The 17,124-nt window shown below is 37.9% G+C and overlaps 1 protein-coding gene across 2 annotated transcripts in view; it reads right to left on the bottom strand.

Annotated features, from left to right (window-relative positions):
• Positions 1-851: 851 nt before the first annotated feature.
• LOC111579732 (serine/threonine-protein phosphatase 6 regulatory ankyrin repeat subunit C-like) overlaps positions 852-17,124 on the bottom strand; it is a 38,400-nt gene continuing 22,127 nt past the window's right edge. The window contains exons 1-28 of one of the 2 annotated variants that reach the window (XM_023287124.3): positions 16,550-16,703; positions 14,212-14,295; positions 13,934-14,012; positions 13,705-13,775; positions 13,402-13,602; positions 12,963-13,050; positions 12,218-12,360; positions 11,186-11,398; positions 10,977-11,055; positions 10,725-10,839; positions 9,910-9,992; positions 9,679-9,796; positions 9,232-9,300; positions 9,004-9,144; positions 8,821-8,877; positions 8,154-8,265; positions 8,001-8,072; positions 7,704-7,905; positions 7,427-7,514; positions 6,281-6,398; positions 5,922-6,141; positions 5,645-5,732; positions 5,460-5,543; positions 4,981-5,126; positions 4,663-4,745; positions 3,503-3,585; positions 3,246-3,337; positions 852-3,127 (exon numbers count right to left, since the gene is read on the bottom strand). In XM_023287124.3, coding sequence (XP_023142892.1) covers positions 2,937-3,127; positions 3,246-3,337; positions 3,503-3,585; positions 4,663-4,745; positions 4,981-5,126; positions 5,460-5,543; positions 5,645-5,732; positions 5,922-6,141; positions 6,281-6,398; positions 7,427-7,514; positions 7,704-7,905; positions 8,001-8,072; positions 8,154-8,265; positions 8,821-8,877; positions 9,004-9,144; positions 9,232-9,300; positions 9,679-9,796; positions 9,910-9,992; positions 10,725-10,839; positions 10,977-11,055; positions 11,186-11,398; positions 12,218-12,360; positions 12,963-13,050; positions 13,402-13,602; positions 13,705-13,775; positions 13,934-14,012; positions 14,212-14,295; positions 16,550-16,576 — 3,147 coding nt within the window. In that variant the 5' untranslated portion in view covers positions 16,577-16,703 and the 3' untranslated portion in view covers positions 852-2,936. Of the gene's footprint in view, positions 3,128-3,245; positions 3,338-3,502; positions 3,586-4,662; positions 4,746-4,980; positions 5,127-5,459; positions 5,544-5,644; positions 5,733-5,921; positions 6,142-6,280; positions 6,399-7,426; positions 7,515-7,703; positions 7,906-8,000; positions 8,073-8,153; positions 8,266-8,820; positions 8,878-9,003; positions 9,145-9,231; positions 9,301-9,678; positions 9,797-9,909; positions 9,993-10,724; positions 10,840-10,976; positions 11,056-11,185; positions 11,399-12,217; positions 12,361-12,962; positions 13,051-13,401; positions 13,603-13,704; positions 13,776-13,933; positions 14,013-14,211; positions 14,296-16,549; positions 16,704-17,124 lie in introns of those variants that run through there. The other variant, XM_035955819.2, reaches the window with a different exon arrangement.

Below are 17,124 nucleotides of genomic sequence, written 5' to 3'. Positions count from 1 at the left end.
CTACACAAGTTAATTAACCCTCCTGTTGTCCTCATTAATGGGCACCAAAAAAAATATTGTTTCCTTGTCTGAAAAAGAATCCAAAAATTCAGCAAAACATTTCCCCAAATTTCAGAAAATTTGCTAAACCTTCAGGAAGAAAATTCCAATAATTCCTTAAAAGTTTCCCTTAGAGGTTTTATTTTTAAAAATCCCCCATATTTGGCAAGAAAATTGTTGTAAATATTTTCAAAAAATAAGTAAAAACCTTCCAAAAAATCCTAAGAATATCTGAGGTGATTACATATATATCAGTAAAACTTCTAATATTTTCTTTAACAACATTCACAAAAAACCATGAATGTCTGCGGATAAATCAAAACACTGGCTTAAAAGATGACTTCAAGGACAGGCAAAGGAGTAGAACAAAAAGGAGAAAAGGTTCTTCTTTTCTGGAGAAAAAAAATAGCAAGTGAGCACAATTTGGCAGTGCGTCTGGATGAGGATGAACAGTGAGAGAATAGAAGAAACACAGCTTGTGGAGATGGGCTCATTGGAGAAAATGCAGCCACAGATACAGTGAAGTAGAGGACAGTCGTGCTTGTCACAGTAAACCATCACTGGATTGGTTGGGTTTCATTCTTTAATGTATAATTTTCCCCTCTCCTGAACTCTCAACAATCCACTTGTTTTTTTGTACTTGAAGAACCTCCGTATAATTCAATGACATCTACTTCTTTATGTATATTTAATATTAACACTATAATGTATGTCATCATACTGCAGCCCGTTGCTACTATAGGTAACAATATGGAGTCAGTAACTGAAGGACACAGTCATTCTATAAGGATAAAAAAAAACTGCACAAACCATTAGATGGTAATGATTTATTTATTTTCTTTCATATTAATGCCAACAACAACTAAACCACTCAGAGTATTGTAGTTAACACACCCTGAAATCTCAGCAAGATGTATGGAAGACAGTTTGTTCACATGAAACGTTGCAATAGAACAGTTCCTGAAGACAAACATTGTTCACATTTGACTGCAGCTTGTGTGTAGAAAAGTGAAACATTTTTCCCGTTTATTCCAATTGAAACAAGGGAGAAGAAGAGTTCACTTCTAGTGTTAACTTTCAAAAACTTTCAAATTTAAAATAATAATTGCATAAGTCTAAGAAGGATACCCTGCTGTAAAATGTAAACTTTTAATGTCAGAGTGCAAATAGTTTAAACAGACAGGGGATTAGGAAAGGGGCAAAGGCTGTATGTAACTTTGAAATTATAAAAAGGGTAAACATTTAATGCACAGCACCATTTACAAACACTTGATGTTTAAAGAGAAAGGCAGTGACATGTTAGTACCAGTACATATATGCTCATCAAGTTAAAATCAATGGTGTCGAACTCTGCCAATTTTACTTATTTTGATCATAAAACATTTCAAATGTTTAATAGGACTAAATTTATTGAATGTCAATAAGTACTGGATACCCAAATAAACAGCTTCAACTTTGGGGATTTTTCCACTGGACCACTAAACAAAGAACTTACATAGAAAATCACAAAGAATAACAAACCCTAATTCTAAATAGTCACTTAATGTAGTGTTTTAAAGACATTGTGACTCTTTTATTTAATCGTCCGCACAACAAATGTAGTGTTGGAACAATTTACTGCTCAGTCAACCTAAAAATGTAATAAGAATTTTGAAAAACTAAAAATTTTAGTTTAAGGTTCTCAAATGAAAGATTTTCAGCTTTTTTTGGTGTGATAGAATGTATGAGTCATCTTTGGGTTTCTAACTTCTATTCAGAAAAATGATAATGTGGGCTTTTGCACATTAACCATCAATTAAAAAAAAAAATCCACCAATTAATCATAAAGCTAGTTAACATTTAGCTGCAAATATGGTGAAATGTCACATTTTCAAATTACACAAGACTTTTATGCTTGAAGCCTGAAAGATTTTCTTTCCTGTGCTTTCAAACTGTTCATAGCAACATACAAGACATTTAAGTCTTAAACCCTTTTCTTTGTGGCTTATTTTATTGATATAAAATACTTCTCTCATACTTTACACTTAGTTTGTATCATCCAGCTCAAGATGTGCTCGTTATTGCACCTACAGTACAGTACACGCTGACCTGAGGTTAATTATCAATAATTTGGGTATTTCAAGATAATACGAGTAAAAGGTTAACTTCATATTAAGAACTATATATACACTACACTCTGTAAACTATATCTTTAAATCTATTGACATGCTTGTAACTGTTAACGTGAAATGTAAATCATGATATTATTAGAATAATAAGGTTACTTATATCAGTGTAGTGTGTGCTACACCCTGTGCAGGATAAGAAAATAGAGTCTTACTGATTGCATAAAAGGCTTACAGTACCTGTTAGATATTTTAAACAAGTAAATTAAGAAGCAGTGTCTAATATGCAAAATAACACTGACAGACACACACACACGTAAAATCAAACACACACAACAAACAACCGAGCATTCTTGCATTTGTATCAGCTGAGGACCAATGTGGAGATTTCGGGCTTTGGTGGTTAAAGAGTTAAAAAAATAAGCCAATACTGACAGTGGACGGGGTTCAGCTGGGGAGGCTTGTGTAGTGTGCTCACGTTAAACCTTCCATTCATTTCTAAAGGGTAATAGTTCATGAAAATAACACACAAAAGAGAAGATAATCTAAGAGGTCTGCTATTATTAGTAAGGGGTAAGACTAGATTTAAGAGAGGCAGTCGCTGCTACTGGGACATGAGTATACGCTGTATGTTCAGCTGCATGACACACGTGTAGAAATGTCACGACACGAGAGAAGAAGCTATGTATGACCACACATGTTCATGGAGGCTTTTATGTGTGTGGTGCCTTTTAGCTATACTGGGATGAAACTTTCCTCTGTCAGGCCTACGGTATCTGTGCGGTCGTTGATTTAGGCGTGACACAGGTTTCCGCTGGACCCGCAGGTGGCAGCGATGCCACAGTTCTTCAGGATGGGGCAGAAGTTGGTGGTTGGGCCGGTGCCAGCCTCTCTGGGAGGGAAAGGCTTCATGGTGGAGAGGATCAAGGCCAGACAGTCTGCTACGTTTTTGTTCGGTGCACAGGCCAAAGCTGGTGTGTGTCCTGCAGAGGATCAACAGGCAAAGAGTTAATAGATTGTATCCTCCGAGGGCTTTATCTTTGTCAGGAAACATGATCTGCTTTGGTATTTCATCACTGAAATGTAATTATTCCCCCTCACCTTCCTCATCTACAGCCATTACCGCTGCTCCTCTGCTCAGTAACACCTGCACGACAGTCGCCAGGCCTTTTCTTGCTGCAATGTGAAGAGGCCTGCAAGAGAAAGCTAGACATGTCAGGCTGCAGCGCACTAAGGACAAACGAAATGAAAATACAATCAAGAATTCACCTGCACACTGGTTGATTTTGTTAATCCTACATGCTAAGCTAATTATTACATTTCATAGTTCAGCTGACCAGTACTTCAAGAGAACTCACATTTGGAGAGCGGTGTTTCTTGCATTGATGAGAGAGGAGTCAGTTATTTCTCCCAGGATCAACAGAGCACACATTTCATGACCCTGCAAGGGGAAACACACGGCACTTTAACGAGTTCATGAGCTTAAGCAACATTACAGTTTAAAAACATAGACGTTGGCAAAAGAGAAAAAAAACAGTCAAAATGTAAAGTAAAATGTCTGCCTAAAAATACACTCTTTCATTCAACTTTATTTCATGTAGTGAAATAATCACCTTGCAACGTTAAAGCAACACATTATTATATTCTTAGTGTTACGAGACACTCCAAGATGAAATGAAACTAAAACAAAACAAAAATGGAACCTTAGTCTACTAGGCTAAAAGTCAAAAATTTTCAGAATCAAATTAAATCAAAAAAGTTAAACTTTGTTCAAAAATAATATTTTGCAGATAATATAATAATTATCATGATAATTAAATCATACTTCAAATGCTTTTGAAATGTGTGGAACTTTGCACCATACACATGAACATGGCAATTTCTTACAAAACAAGTCACTAAATAAAATTAAACAAATAAAATGCCTTGCAGGTTAACATTCACATGCCTGTGCTGAATGCGGCTGCACGTTGCTGTGGCCAAGTGCTTATATACCAGCTTACTCTGACAAAGTCTACTTACAACCTTATTTACATTTTCTAGATTAAAACAAAGCCAATCCGCACTGGTTTTACCAGATGTCATCTATGGTACTTTCCTCCTTGCTGGTTTACAACATCCAGGCATTAGCATGAGAGGGGGGCTGCTGTCTGCCTGAGCTGCAGCCCAGTTTGATGGTGGGTGTTGTACATTAATAAAACAAACTGTTAATAATTAGTTGTAATTACTATTTGTCATCTGGTACCAATCTACGGGATGCAATGTTTAATAGTTTAGTCAGCTAATCTCTGATTAACCCTTGATGCGCAGTGTGGGTCAGGAGATACCCATTTTCCATTGGATTTGGGTCCCTGTTGACCCATGTTGTGCATCAAAGGGTTAAAAATATTCCATACTTCAGTACAGTATGAATAACAAGATGTTGATCTTGTTACAGTCATGCAAAGGTTTAAGTGCCACCGCATGCATATGCTACACAGCATCCATTTGTGTGTGTGTGTGTGTGTGTATGTGAAACCTTGCTGCAGGCTAAGTGAAGGGCTGTGTTATTATTGACATCCACCAGGGTCAGGTCTGGCTTCGCATTGTGCAGCAAGAATTCTGAAATGCACAAAATAAGCAACAACAACATGATGTGGACTGACATACTATCAGTGTGACAGGGGAACAAACTGGTGGATTAAATGTAACCACTGGTGAAGATGGTGAGGGTAAAAATGTTTGCTGAAAGAAGATGAGAAGCTTCTTGAGCTGAAATGATCTTGATCTGTTTTAAAGTTTTCTGGGAGCAGAACAGAAAAGAATGTTTTAACAGACTCAGAAATATCACACCTACCAACAGCCATGGTCTGTCCACAGTCAGCAGCAACCATTAGAGCAGAGCATCCACTGTGGTCCACAGCGTTAACCTCTGCTCTCTGGGCCAGGACCAGCTGGAGCCCAGCAACGTTTCCTGAATAAGCAGCTGCATGCAGTGGAGTCCTGCATTCAAGCAACGTATACATCAAAATACAGGATGAGCAGACAGAGTCGATAGAGACAGTAACTTAATTATGCCGTGCATGTGATATTATGCCATTTTTTGATTAATTATAATATTTTCTGGAATATTAAAGCTCATAAACAGCTAACAATAATGACCATGTTGATTATGAGTGATGGAACCATATCCATATCTGTAACTGTATTGCCACTGTTTGGAAATGTCTGCCTAATAAAAAAATTAATGTAAACATTTTACAGTTACAGCATCTGTAGACTGATTCATACTGACAGTGCTGCATGAAGTAGATATGTCATGAAAATGAAACCCACCTTCCTTTGGCATCACTGATGTTGACACTTTGAGAGCCAACAGTCTTCACTAGAAGTCCTGCAGCAACATCATGTCCATTAACTCTGTGGAGGGAACAGACAAATTGAAAAGAAGAATGCTAAAATTATTGGCTAATAAACATATAAATAGATATACATGTGTGTAAGCAAAATATGGTACTCACAAAGCACAGTGCAGTGGAGTGAATAAATTTCCCTCCTGGTTGCTAAAAACTTTGTTTTCAAGTAATATGTGTAAACATCCTTCATGCCCTGAAGAGTACAGGAAACAAAATGACAAATGATTAATGTTAAAATTACATAATACAGTATAAAAAGAGTAATTACAAACTGAACGCTGCTCTAAAAATGTCAATTTATACATATATCTCTATTCATATTTGCTCTATTCAACACTGAATCTACCTTTTTTTTTTGTTAAAATTACTTCTGATGCCTCACCGTGGTAAGCAGCCCAGTGGGTGGGTGTGTAGCCCCTGTGGTCCAGCATGGAGTCCAGAGGGTCAGCTTTCTTAGCAGCCGTTAGCAAAGTGTGGAGCAGTTCTGTGTGGCCGCGGGACGCAGCGAGGTGCAGTGGAGTTCTTCCCTGAGAGTCTCGACACAGAGCTGAAGCTCCATGTTCCAACAGAGCTGATACACAGTCCTCACTGCCCAACGTGGCCTACAGGGAGAGCACACAAGACATGATTCGACAGGAAGAACTATATCGGGATCATCAGGGAGGCTGTAAAAGTCTGATTTTCAATTTACATAATTATTAGGCACAGTGAAAATGTGACATATGACATGCACACACTCACAGCTCTGTGTAAGGCAGTGAAGCCGTGTTTGTCAGCAGCATCGGCCTTCGCCTTTTTCTCCAACAGGATGTGGACGCAGTCGGTGTGACGTCCCAGAGCTGCCAGCATGAGAGCCGTCCTGAAAAACAAAAGAAATAGAATTCAATGCTGTGATGGTTCGCAAGCAGATCATGTTGTCATTATGCTTGAAGGGTAAAATTGTCTCAGATCACAGTCAAACAAACACAGCGTGACGTGTGTCTAAATAGCACACGGTTGTCATGCTTTGTGCTTCCATATTAATTGCAGTTAGTTATCTTTTCATTGTTTTGTTTCAACTCTCTGAACACCAAGCAGTTCATGAGTGTTTTTTGCTTCTGTCGCATTTCACCCAGTGTGGGATGATTTTTCACAGCAATATAACATCCTGCATCTATGAAAACAGCACAAGTACAGAGAACTCAAAAATGTCAACTGTGCACTATGGCCCAATTATAATGTCATAGATCAGAAAAAAGAGAATAACTTAAGGAGAATTTCTTGAATCATTTATTTTACTAAATTTGGAAAAAAAAAAAGCTGTAATGAACATGTACAACATTTTTCTAAGTCATCTTAGGTGATAACAAAACTGGAAGAAAGAGTGACTCTACATACTATAGATATCTCACAACTCGCATTTTAATTTGTTTCCAGTCTTGTTTCCTATTTGCTCTGTGTAAACAAAATCTGCAGTTCAGCCCAGTTCAGCCAAAAGCAGATTTTTTGTCACATGACTATTAGTTAATCATAATGAGTTAAAAATAATGAGTTAATCATGGCATCTTGGTTGTACCAAAGACTGCAGAATTTTTAGTCTTGAGTCCTAGTAGCATAAATTATGTATTCTTTGAATATTATTTTTTTACACAAGACATGTAGAATAGAGTGATTTAGATGAGTTTACATTAAGTTAAATTTATCATCAGCACTGCACGTTACAGATGATTAGTTCAAGGACTGTTGGAAAATCTGACGATTCTTGCCATTGTAGTTTGTGGCTCAGACAGATGGTATATTTTAGCGATGTTTCTAAAGATAATGTGCATTCAAACCCGCTGGGAGGATTTGGGCTTTAAACCTAAAACAGTGAACTAATTAGAAAAAAATATATATAAATTGACTCACTGTCCACGTGTGTCCTGACTGTCAATGACGTCAGCACTTTGTTCCCTGTTGACCAATAACAGCAGACAGTCCACTTGGCCCTCGGCAGCTGCACACAGGGAAAGGAGAATAAAATTAATGGTTCAAGTTGCAACCAGATAAAACATCTAAACCACAAAGTTTACAGATTTATTCTCACAACAGCATCAATCAAAAGTCACAAGACTCTAAAACAAAATATGCACAGTTCAGGTTTCAGCTTATATGGGTCCGAACATGTCCAGGGATGCAAGCACACCTGCAGCGTGAAGAGGCGTCCACTTGTGCTTGTGTTCTTTCAGTGTGTAGGAGGCTTGATGCTTCAGCAGAACCTCCACACACGTAGAAAAGCCTTTCTGAGCAGCCAGGTGGAGGGCGGTTTGGCCTTCGATGTCCCGCACATCCAGACTCACTAATGTCTCACAAAGTAAACGCAGCGCCTCACAGTGACCATAATACGCCTATAGAGATAAAATACATAACAATCAAAAGCAGGTTAACAGTAAGGGTTTTATTTAAAAGTCTGTTTCGGTGATTCCACTGTGATCATACTCACAGCTAAGTGCAAAGGACTGACTGGAATGTTACTTTCAACCTCTTCGAGGCAGTTGAAAGAAATCTCCAAGAGCTGCAAGAGTAAGATAACTTCAATTAGGTCCAGCCTGCAGTTAATTAACTAGAAAAAAACTTAATAAAATATGCTACTGACCAGTTCTAGATGCTGTTTGTTCCCATAAGCTGCTGCATAGTGGACGGCGCTGTAACCTTTGCTGTTCTTCAGAGTTGGGTTCGCCCCATTGTCAAGCAAGTAATCTAAACACCTAAACACACAGAGTCCAAGGATCATTGGCAATCCTGTCTGCTTAGAATTCATTCATTTTCCAATGACAAAATGTAAAGACATTACAGGTGTTTCATACTGACTCATTCATGTATTTGGCAAATAAATTATAAATTTGTCCCATCACATTAAACAAACTGTTTCTGTAGTCTGTCGTCTTAAGTGCTCTGATTAAGAATATTTCATGTCAAGTATATTGAATAAGAAAAAAACTTGTGTATTTTAAATCGATGATCTTCTTCCACAGCAACGTCCAGTCCTACAAATTTCTGTATTGTTTCATATATAATACTGTCCAATTTTCTCTCTATTTGCTCTGAGATCACAGACGTGACGAGGATTTTGACTTTTCTTCACACCCCTGCATGGGATGTAAATTGAGATGCAGTTGAAATGAAGTGCTTTAGCATTATGACTTCTAGAAGACCTTTTTTAATGAGTAAAAGGTGAGATTATTTTGCATCGTGCATACTTCAGCACAAACAGTACAAAGTATGTTTATCTATTTTGTACAAGACAATAATATTTGACTTACAAAGAGGCTTCTTGTTCCTTTTCCATAATGAAGTCTGGCTGAGAGTTTGTCCCACCTCTGTGGAAAGAAAGACAAGCAACGTTAAACTCGTATCAGGAAAATTCATGCAGAACTGCCTGCAGCATTCTGTCCTTGTTACCTAGGTAAACATTTTAAATGTTAAATGGCAGTAAAGGCTCCTACCCACAGAAGGTGTGTGAAGCAGCAGCGTAGTGCAGAGGGCTGCAGCCCGTCAGGTCCAGCTCATTGGCCTCTGCACCTGCTCTCACCAGGGAAATCGTGCACTGGCTGTTCCCGTTTGCTGCAGCATAATGCAGAGGAGATCTGCAAGGTATGACAGGGGGAGTCTGTGACATCAGGCAACACAAAAGTGCAGTTCAATTCTTACCACAGCCATTCAGCACTGCTCACCTTCCCAAACTGTCCTTCATATCCAGCTCAGCACCACTGTTTAATAGCAAATTGAGACACTCAACATTCCTAAAAAAAAAAAAAAGAAAAAAAAAAAATTTATCGTTATTTCAATTAGCTTAAAACTGTGCTGGACAGCCCACTGTTGCCAATAGGCTTGCACATAGGGAATCTATGGATTACTTGGGTTTTCCATGTAGAATTTTGTGTTGTATTATCTTTAATTTTTAAATTAGTCAAATAATTTGAGATTACAATAGTGTAGGTTCTTAACATTTAAGTTAATCAGGCCAAGCTGTATAATATATAATAGTGTAGTGTCTTAACCATAATACCTAAATTACTCAGGTAAATTCAGATTAACATATATAACAATGTAGGTTCCTAATCCTAATATGTAAACTTAAACTTCAATCTGAAGCATTAAGAAGTGTGTTCACCACTCACCCTCCAGAGGCAGCGGCATGCAGGCAGGTCCTCCCGTGGTCATCTACGATGTTTATATCAAACCCCACTGGTGGCATTTCTCCACTCATCATAGATGGCATGAGGTTGTAAAACTGGCCTGAGCAAAACACAAACGACAGAAACATTTTAGACTTGTGTTAGTCATTAAAATCCAACAAGGAAAAGATTAGATTAGAAAACAAGGTGTGATGAATCCGAGCTGAATCTCACCGTTAGACAGTAACTTGCGACAACAGTCTGGAAAGCCGTAGAGTGCTGCTAAATGGAGAGGTAACATCCCATGAATCCCCTGTCTGTAGAGATAACATTGTTAGGTTCAGTCTGCGTGCGCCAGGCTGGGAAGCATTGTTCACTCTAAAATTGTAATTAAAGACAACAATCACTAAACTGACTGTTTTCATTCCATTTATAATATCTATTGTTGGATTAGAGGTTTAATGTTGTCTTGCTACAATATGGATAGTAGAGATGGGAAAAGATCTCTTTGATTATTAATTGCAATTATTTGTGTCACCTGACAGCTCAGGATGGTAAAATCATTGCAAGGTGGTTTTGGTTTTCAGGTTCTTCCATATTATTAGGTGTTCAGTTAGAAATATCTACTCCCAGTCCTGAAGTTGTGGACGTGAATGCTAATAACTGCAGTTTCACACGAACATCAGAGAAGCATCGTCTGCAAGTTAGCAATTTAATTTTCTGGCCACAGTCCACTGTTTCATCAGAAAATAGAATCTCAAAGTATCATTTCAAAAACTACATGTGTGTGTGTGTGCGTGCGTGTATTGTTGTGGTCCAACCTAGATTACTTTTTGATTAAATTCTAGAAAATAAGTTGTTATGAACTTTACTGAGGCAGGGGTGCAAATTCATTTCCCACAAAATTTCTCACTCCAACCGATATTTATTAATTTCTCATGTCCTTCAAAGTGCTCTAATATAAAATCAAAATGCAGAACTGTGACTCCAGTAACTACGAATTTTTACCATCAGCAGCATTAAACAGTTCCAGGTTTGAACAGACTTACCTGCTTTTGTCAGCACCATTTGTCAGCAGAGTACTGATAAGTAACTCCTGACCATATCTGGCAGCAACATGAAGAGGAGTGTTTCCATTCATGTCAACACAGTCAACCTCTCCACCTGTGCAGATGGAAGAAATCAGACCTCTTGATGTATATTTCAAGCTTGGGTGTTTTGCAATGACATTTTTTTTGTTTTACACCATTAATCACATGCAATAACATGATGTTGTCAATATTCTTTGCAATTTATGTTACCATTTTGGATCAGAATCTGGGAGCCTGTGAAGCGTCCGTACATCGCTGCCATATGTAAAGGGCTCTTCCCTTCTGTATTCTGAGGTGAAGAAAACAAGCATAGTTGAAAGACTGTCTTAAATAATTATAATATGTGTTAATCGCTACAATTCAGCAATTCAGAAATGATTTTCTTCTTTGTTTTCCTTTTCAGATCTTTAAATAATTACCTGCATGTTGACATCAGCACCATTGTTGACGAGCAGCTCCAGACACAGCACCCCGCTGGAGGAGCCGGCAGCCAGATGCAGCGGTGTGTTGCCATGGTAGTTGGGCTGGTTGATGTTTGCGCCGCAGTTCACGAGTTCAGTGGCTACAGTGTCCTGCCCTGTGTGGCAGGCCATGTGGAGCGCCGTGTTCCCAAAAAGGTTGGGTTCATCAATCTGGGAGACAGAAGAGGGGGGAAAAAAAGTGATGAGATCACAATGAAAAATGCCGCACAACAGTTTGTGCTCAAGAATTACCGCAGCCCATCAGTGGAAAGCTGACCTTAAAAAAAAAAGACAAAAATAGGCTTAAACAAAAAAAGATTTAAATAATTTGACTGGTCCAAAGCTAGAGACAGGTACAAAATATACATATACCCGATCTAGTTGGCGGCAGTTCAAAACATAGAGGTGTATTGTTTAAACAGATTTTCCTGCTACTATCGGCAAAAAGCAGATTTCATGATTTCCGACGCGATGCAATAAATATTTGTGTACATATTTTCTGCATTAAATTTATTGGAATTTATGTCACACTGAAAATGCACCAGTATAACTACCAGAGTGGGAAACCAGCCACCACGAAAATTCTGGTAGCATATGTAAGAAGCTAGATTTCTGATACAAAATAAAGACTGACTGATGAATTGAATTGAATAATGCAGGTGAATTTGAACATATTTCTCTCTTTGAGTAGATGTTTATGCTTTAAAAAGTTAATTTCCTAACCTGATAATTAGTAATACAGACCATTAAATCCAGTCTGGAGCTCCAAAAGATCTGTGTTGTTAATTCCTAATCTTACGTGGAATCATTTATACCTGCAGTCTGCATTGTTGTGGAGTATATCCGAATTCGGTCTTTAAAGCAAGTACAAAAAAATCCTATGCATAATCTAAAAATATACAATATATGCAACAAGTGGCAGCTATTATACAATTTTACTATTTAAAGATATTTGTGTTTTCCAACAGCGATGTGATGGAGCTGCTTTACCTCCATCCCGAGTCTCAGCAGATATCTGACCACGTCTAACTGTCCACCGGCCGCTGCAGCATGTAGTGGAGTGTAACCACGTTTGTCCTTGGAAGTCACATCTGCACTGTGCGACACCAGCAGCTTCATGACCTCCACATGTCCTGAAACAAGAGAATAACATTTACTACAAGTGTCTGTCTTTGGTTACATATTACATATCACACCCCATTTATTTAACCTCTACTCTGAGCATACAGACTAAACATTAGACTAGTCTAAATATAGATAGATATTCTTAACTTCAAAAGTATTATAACAGCTTGATCATTCAAACAGTCAATTGTGCAGTGACAGATGGGTAAATTAGATCTAAAGGCAAGGACAGCAGGTGGACTATGTACACTTTCTCTAAGAACAGATCGACATTTAACTCTTTTAGACATTTGTTTCTCAGACAATGAATTCACCTTTGATTTGCTAAAGAGCAGAATAAACAATTCCACACACAAGGTGTCTATATACTATGATGTTGAAACTGTGTATGTGTATAAACAGACTGAGACAACCACAGTAAGGGGTATATACATATGAAATCCTGTTACATTCCCTCAACAATATTGCAAAATATTGGTGTAGTTAGTCTTGAGATGGAGGTCATCCTCTCCACTTTGTACACACATACTGACATATATCTGCTCTTGTTCTTCTGTTCTTCCTTACACTCACAACAAAATATATACATGTAACTCTGGGCACCACTCACCGAGGTATGCAGCCCAGTGGATTGGCTGTCTCTCCTTTTTATCTTTGGCACTCACGTTGGCACCTTTACTGAGGAACAAGTTCACCATCTGCAGAAACACAATACCTTGATAAACCAGCATGTCCATGTAAAGTCATCGCCATCAACAATTACAAGAATGTCTAGAACCAAATACAACATACTCCAGTGTTTACTTTAACATAGCTCTGGTTATATTTTGCACAGAGGAGTAAATAGTTTGAAGCTAGATCAATATATTAGGAGAGAATGCCTTGAGCTACATGGGAAAAAAACACCTGCCAGAGACAACAAAATGTCCATTTACTTCCCTAAAGGAAATAAATCTAGTTTCGAGACATGTTAAGTTGCAATAATTACTTCAGGGATCGCTAAAGGTCAAGTGAAGACTCTGGTTAAAACCATCGGCTTCATAGTTTACCTCTCCGTGGCCGCTGTGTGCTGCATGATGTAGAGGTGTCCTTCCTGACCTGTCAGTAATATCCAGGCTGCAAACATGCGGTAACAAGGCTTCAGCGCAGCCTGTCGCCCAGTTGGCAGCTGCCATGTGTAGGGGTGTATGCCAGAATTTGTCCCGTGTGTTTACCTCCACACTGTGCTTTAGCAGCAGCTCCACAGCCCTCTGAAAGGAAAAAAAAAGGTAGAATAAGAATGGAACATTAAAATCTAGATGTAAGCGACAGTTTTATATTTTTATTTCTGAGTTTTGAGAACAGGAATGTACTTCATTTCGTGAGGCAGCTGCTCGATGTAGAGGAGTCAGCAACCCCTGGTCCTTAGCATTTATATTTGCACCTGTAACAGAACGCAAAAGCAAGAATGAGCTTTGCTGTGCCACTGAGCATTTTTAATGCGTTTTAGTTTGTGTATATGTGACTGACTACTAGACTCCATTATTGCAAAGATTTACTATGCACTCAGACATATTTCCAGTAAAATTCTTTGTTTTTTACCTGCACTAATAAGGAGGTCCATAACATGGACATCACCCAGATAAGCAGCAGCATGAAGTGGTGTGCTTTGTTCTTGGTCCTGAGACAAGTAAAAAATATAAAATAAGAAGAACAAAATAAATCGAACCATCCATAATAGCAGACGACACATTTCTTTCCCATTTTATACGGTTATCCTTATAAGTTCGACAAATGTTTCACCCAAAATATTTTGCATGCAAGCTTGACAGCACATCTTGTAAAAACATCATGACAGGTGAGTTTATGGATAATACTACCAGTGAATTGACATCTTCTTTGTGGTCTAACAAAAATGTCACGTCTTCTGTGTTTCGGCTGAATATGGCCTGGACCAATGGAGACTGAAAAGAGATGAGAAATGCAGAACAAGAGCAACAATGATATGAAAATTTACACAATAAAATTAATTGTAATTTGTCAAACTTTTACAGAATACCAAGCCCAATAAATGTATTTGATCAGTGGAAATAAAACTGAAGGATTCCTCACAGGTTCAAAGACTGCACTTTCCAAAAGGCATCTATTTATTATATTCTTGATGACTGCCTGGTCCACACTTTCACTACATATTGAAAGTGTTGGTGTCATACCGGACAGTATACTTTCCTTTAGACCCCACACCAACAACATCTCACATACTGCTTTGTGTTTCTTCACACTGAAGTTCTTATTCATACCCTGGTCACTTCTCACATTGATTACTGCCACTCTCCTCTCTCTGGACATTAAAAATTCCTCATTGGCTCCAAATCATTTAAACTTCCTAAGCTCATTACCTGTAACAAACCCACTGACCGTATCACATCTCTCCTTATTAAGCTTTACTTGCTCCCTGTTCAACAGCAGATACATTACAAGGTTCTACTGCTCACTTTCAAAGCCCTCAGACCTTTCAGGCCTTTTTCATACTTTACTCTGTTGCTCTACTGTCTGTCCAAAGTTTTAGACTCAGCACTATGGATGCCAGAGCCTTCAGGTGTACTGCACCAAGACTTTGGACCTCACTACCACCACACATCAGTCAGCTGGTCTCCATTGCACAGTTCAAATCACAATTCACAAAATACCTGTTTAGAATTTTACACCCTTTACAAACTCAGTTCTTATCCGTTCATATCATATTGTTAGGATTTATTTTTCACAAGGCACTGTTAGTATAACACTTAAATCGATATCATTCATGAGTATTACAATATTTATATTAATAACATTTATTGTACAATGATTGCATGAGCTGTGCTTGACCTTTAACGGAGAGAGATGGACTCCCAGACTCTGAAGGACTGAATATATGAGGGATACAACCAGGGACAGGTCAAGCTGGATAGTTTTTACACATACACACACCAAAAAGATAAGAGAGATTTGGCTTTGCTTCACAGTATATTTCTATTTCCTTATAAGGTAACAACTAATTGCACTGAAACTGCTAACTCAAGGTTGTTCAAGGGTGGAAACCATAATAATCCTTCCTATGAGATACCACCAGTAGCTGCATCACATCACAGCTAACAAAGGAATAGACTGACAGGTAGAGAGCAGGAAGAGGGTGCTAGGAGGGTTCTTTTTACAGGGTGCGGTTCTTGGAAATTGGTTGAATCGTCTGCCAAGTGATTTGGACATATCTGTGCACCAACTAATGGGAGAACTAAGTCTAAACCACAGTTTATCCCCACATTCAGCCAATCACATTTCAATATTTGAATTATATGTTTGTCTTCTGCAACCAATCACATTTCACCATACTGTTTAAAATGTTCTCAGAATTTATCCTTTTCTGGGAGGCTGTTGCAAACAGAAAATGTCCTTGTACAAGATTCGTTCGAGACGTTGATATTAGAGAATAAACAGCTTAATTTGAGAGAAGTAGTTTGTCTTCTATCTGAACACAATCTCACAACAGACTTGTCTGCTTGAGATTGATGTCTTGTAAGGTGGAACTGATTGTTCTGAAAAGCATCTATAGTTACTGTTATTATAAATTGAGTCAGGATAAATCTGTCACATTTCTGACCAATAATTTAGGTATAATGCCAATAATGGATCTGCCTTCAGTGAAACATTTAAATTTGCATGATGGTGTCAGTTCAATAAAGTGAAGTACATCACGCAAAGCAATAAGCATTTTCCTTCTGACTTTATTTAAATGAAGAAAACGAATACTTTCCATCTTCATACAAACTCCAACCACTTTGTTGTGAATATTTAGAAACTTTGAGGGTAATTTTAGCAATGATTCATCAAGCTAAACCACAATACAGTCGACAACTATATTTAAAATCGATGTTTAAAATGCTTTTTGGCAGGTTTGGGAGTTCAGTTACCAGTAGCTCCAATGACACTAACGAGAATGTCAGTGCATCACGAAACTGAGATGTCAAACATCAAATTCTACAGTAAATTAACATGCAAACCTCTCGCACGAACTAAAACTTAATTATCTTTGCATTGCACGGATTCTGTGACATCAACGAGCCTTGTAGAAAACTTTCCTCGTCATGTCGCTAACATGACTAGCCAGCTGTGTGCAGTAGTCAGAAGTAGGGCAGGTTATCTAACGTTAAGTCAGACAGAAGTAAAAGCTTTATTTACTACCTGGTCCTTGATATTTCTTAACTCCATGTCCCAGTCACTCTTGGGGCTCCTACATTGAGACTCGACGTAGACGTGACTACATGTCACTCTGTAGAGGATAGTTAGCCTAGCTTTAGCTTAGTTAGCCACTGGATGTGTTGTGTACGCCGCTGTTACCAAAACATCGCGAGAGAAGTTGAAGAAACGTGATTTTAAGCGATTTTGAATTTTTTTTGTCACGTCAGTCTAAACTTTAATGAGATGATTGTTTCAATTATAATTTGGTAACGTCTCAGTTCTTTTTATACAGCCTTTGCTTAATTTATATATTTTTATTAATCATAAACCTGCAATGTAAACCGAATGTAATTTTTAAAATTAAATAGACAATTTTATGAATGCTTATACAATACAACGTTTCTATTACAAATGTTATGCAAAGAAGCCTATCACTGACACTATTTAAATAATAATTCTTTTAATTTTAAAATTTCGTTTTCCGAAAAAACTGAAAACAAGATGGCAAAGGAATAAAAAAAGTCAATTCTAAACGTTAAATAAATAAATAGATAAACAAATAAATAAATGTTCCAACT

The sequence above is a fragment of the Amphiprion ocellaris genome, chromosome 5 (genome assembly GCF_022539595.1).
Source record: "Amphiprion ocellaris isolate individual 3 ecotype Okinawa chromosome 5, ASM2253959v1, whole genome shotgun sequence".
Classification (NCBI taxonomy): domain Eukaryota; kingdom Metazoa; phylum Chordata; class Actinopteri; family Pomacentridae; genus Amphiprion; species Amphiprion ocellaris.
This window is presented reverse-complemented; position numbering and strand designations above follow the sequence as displayed.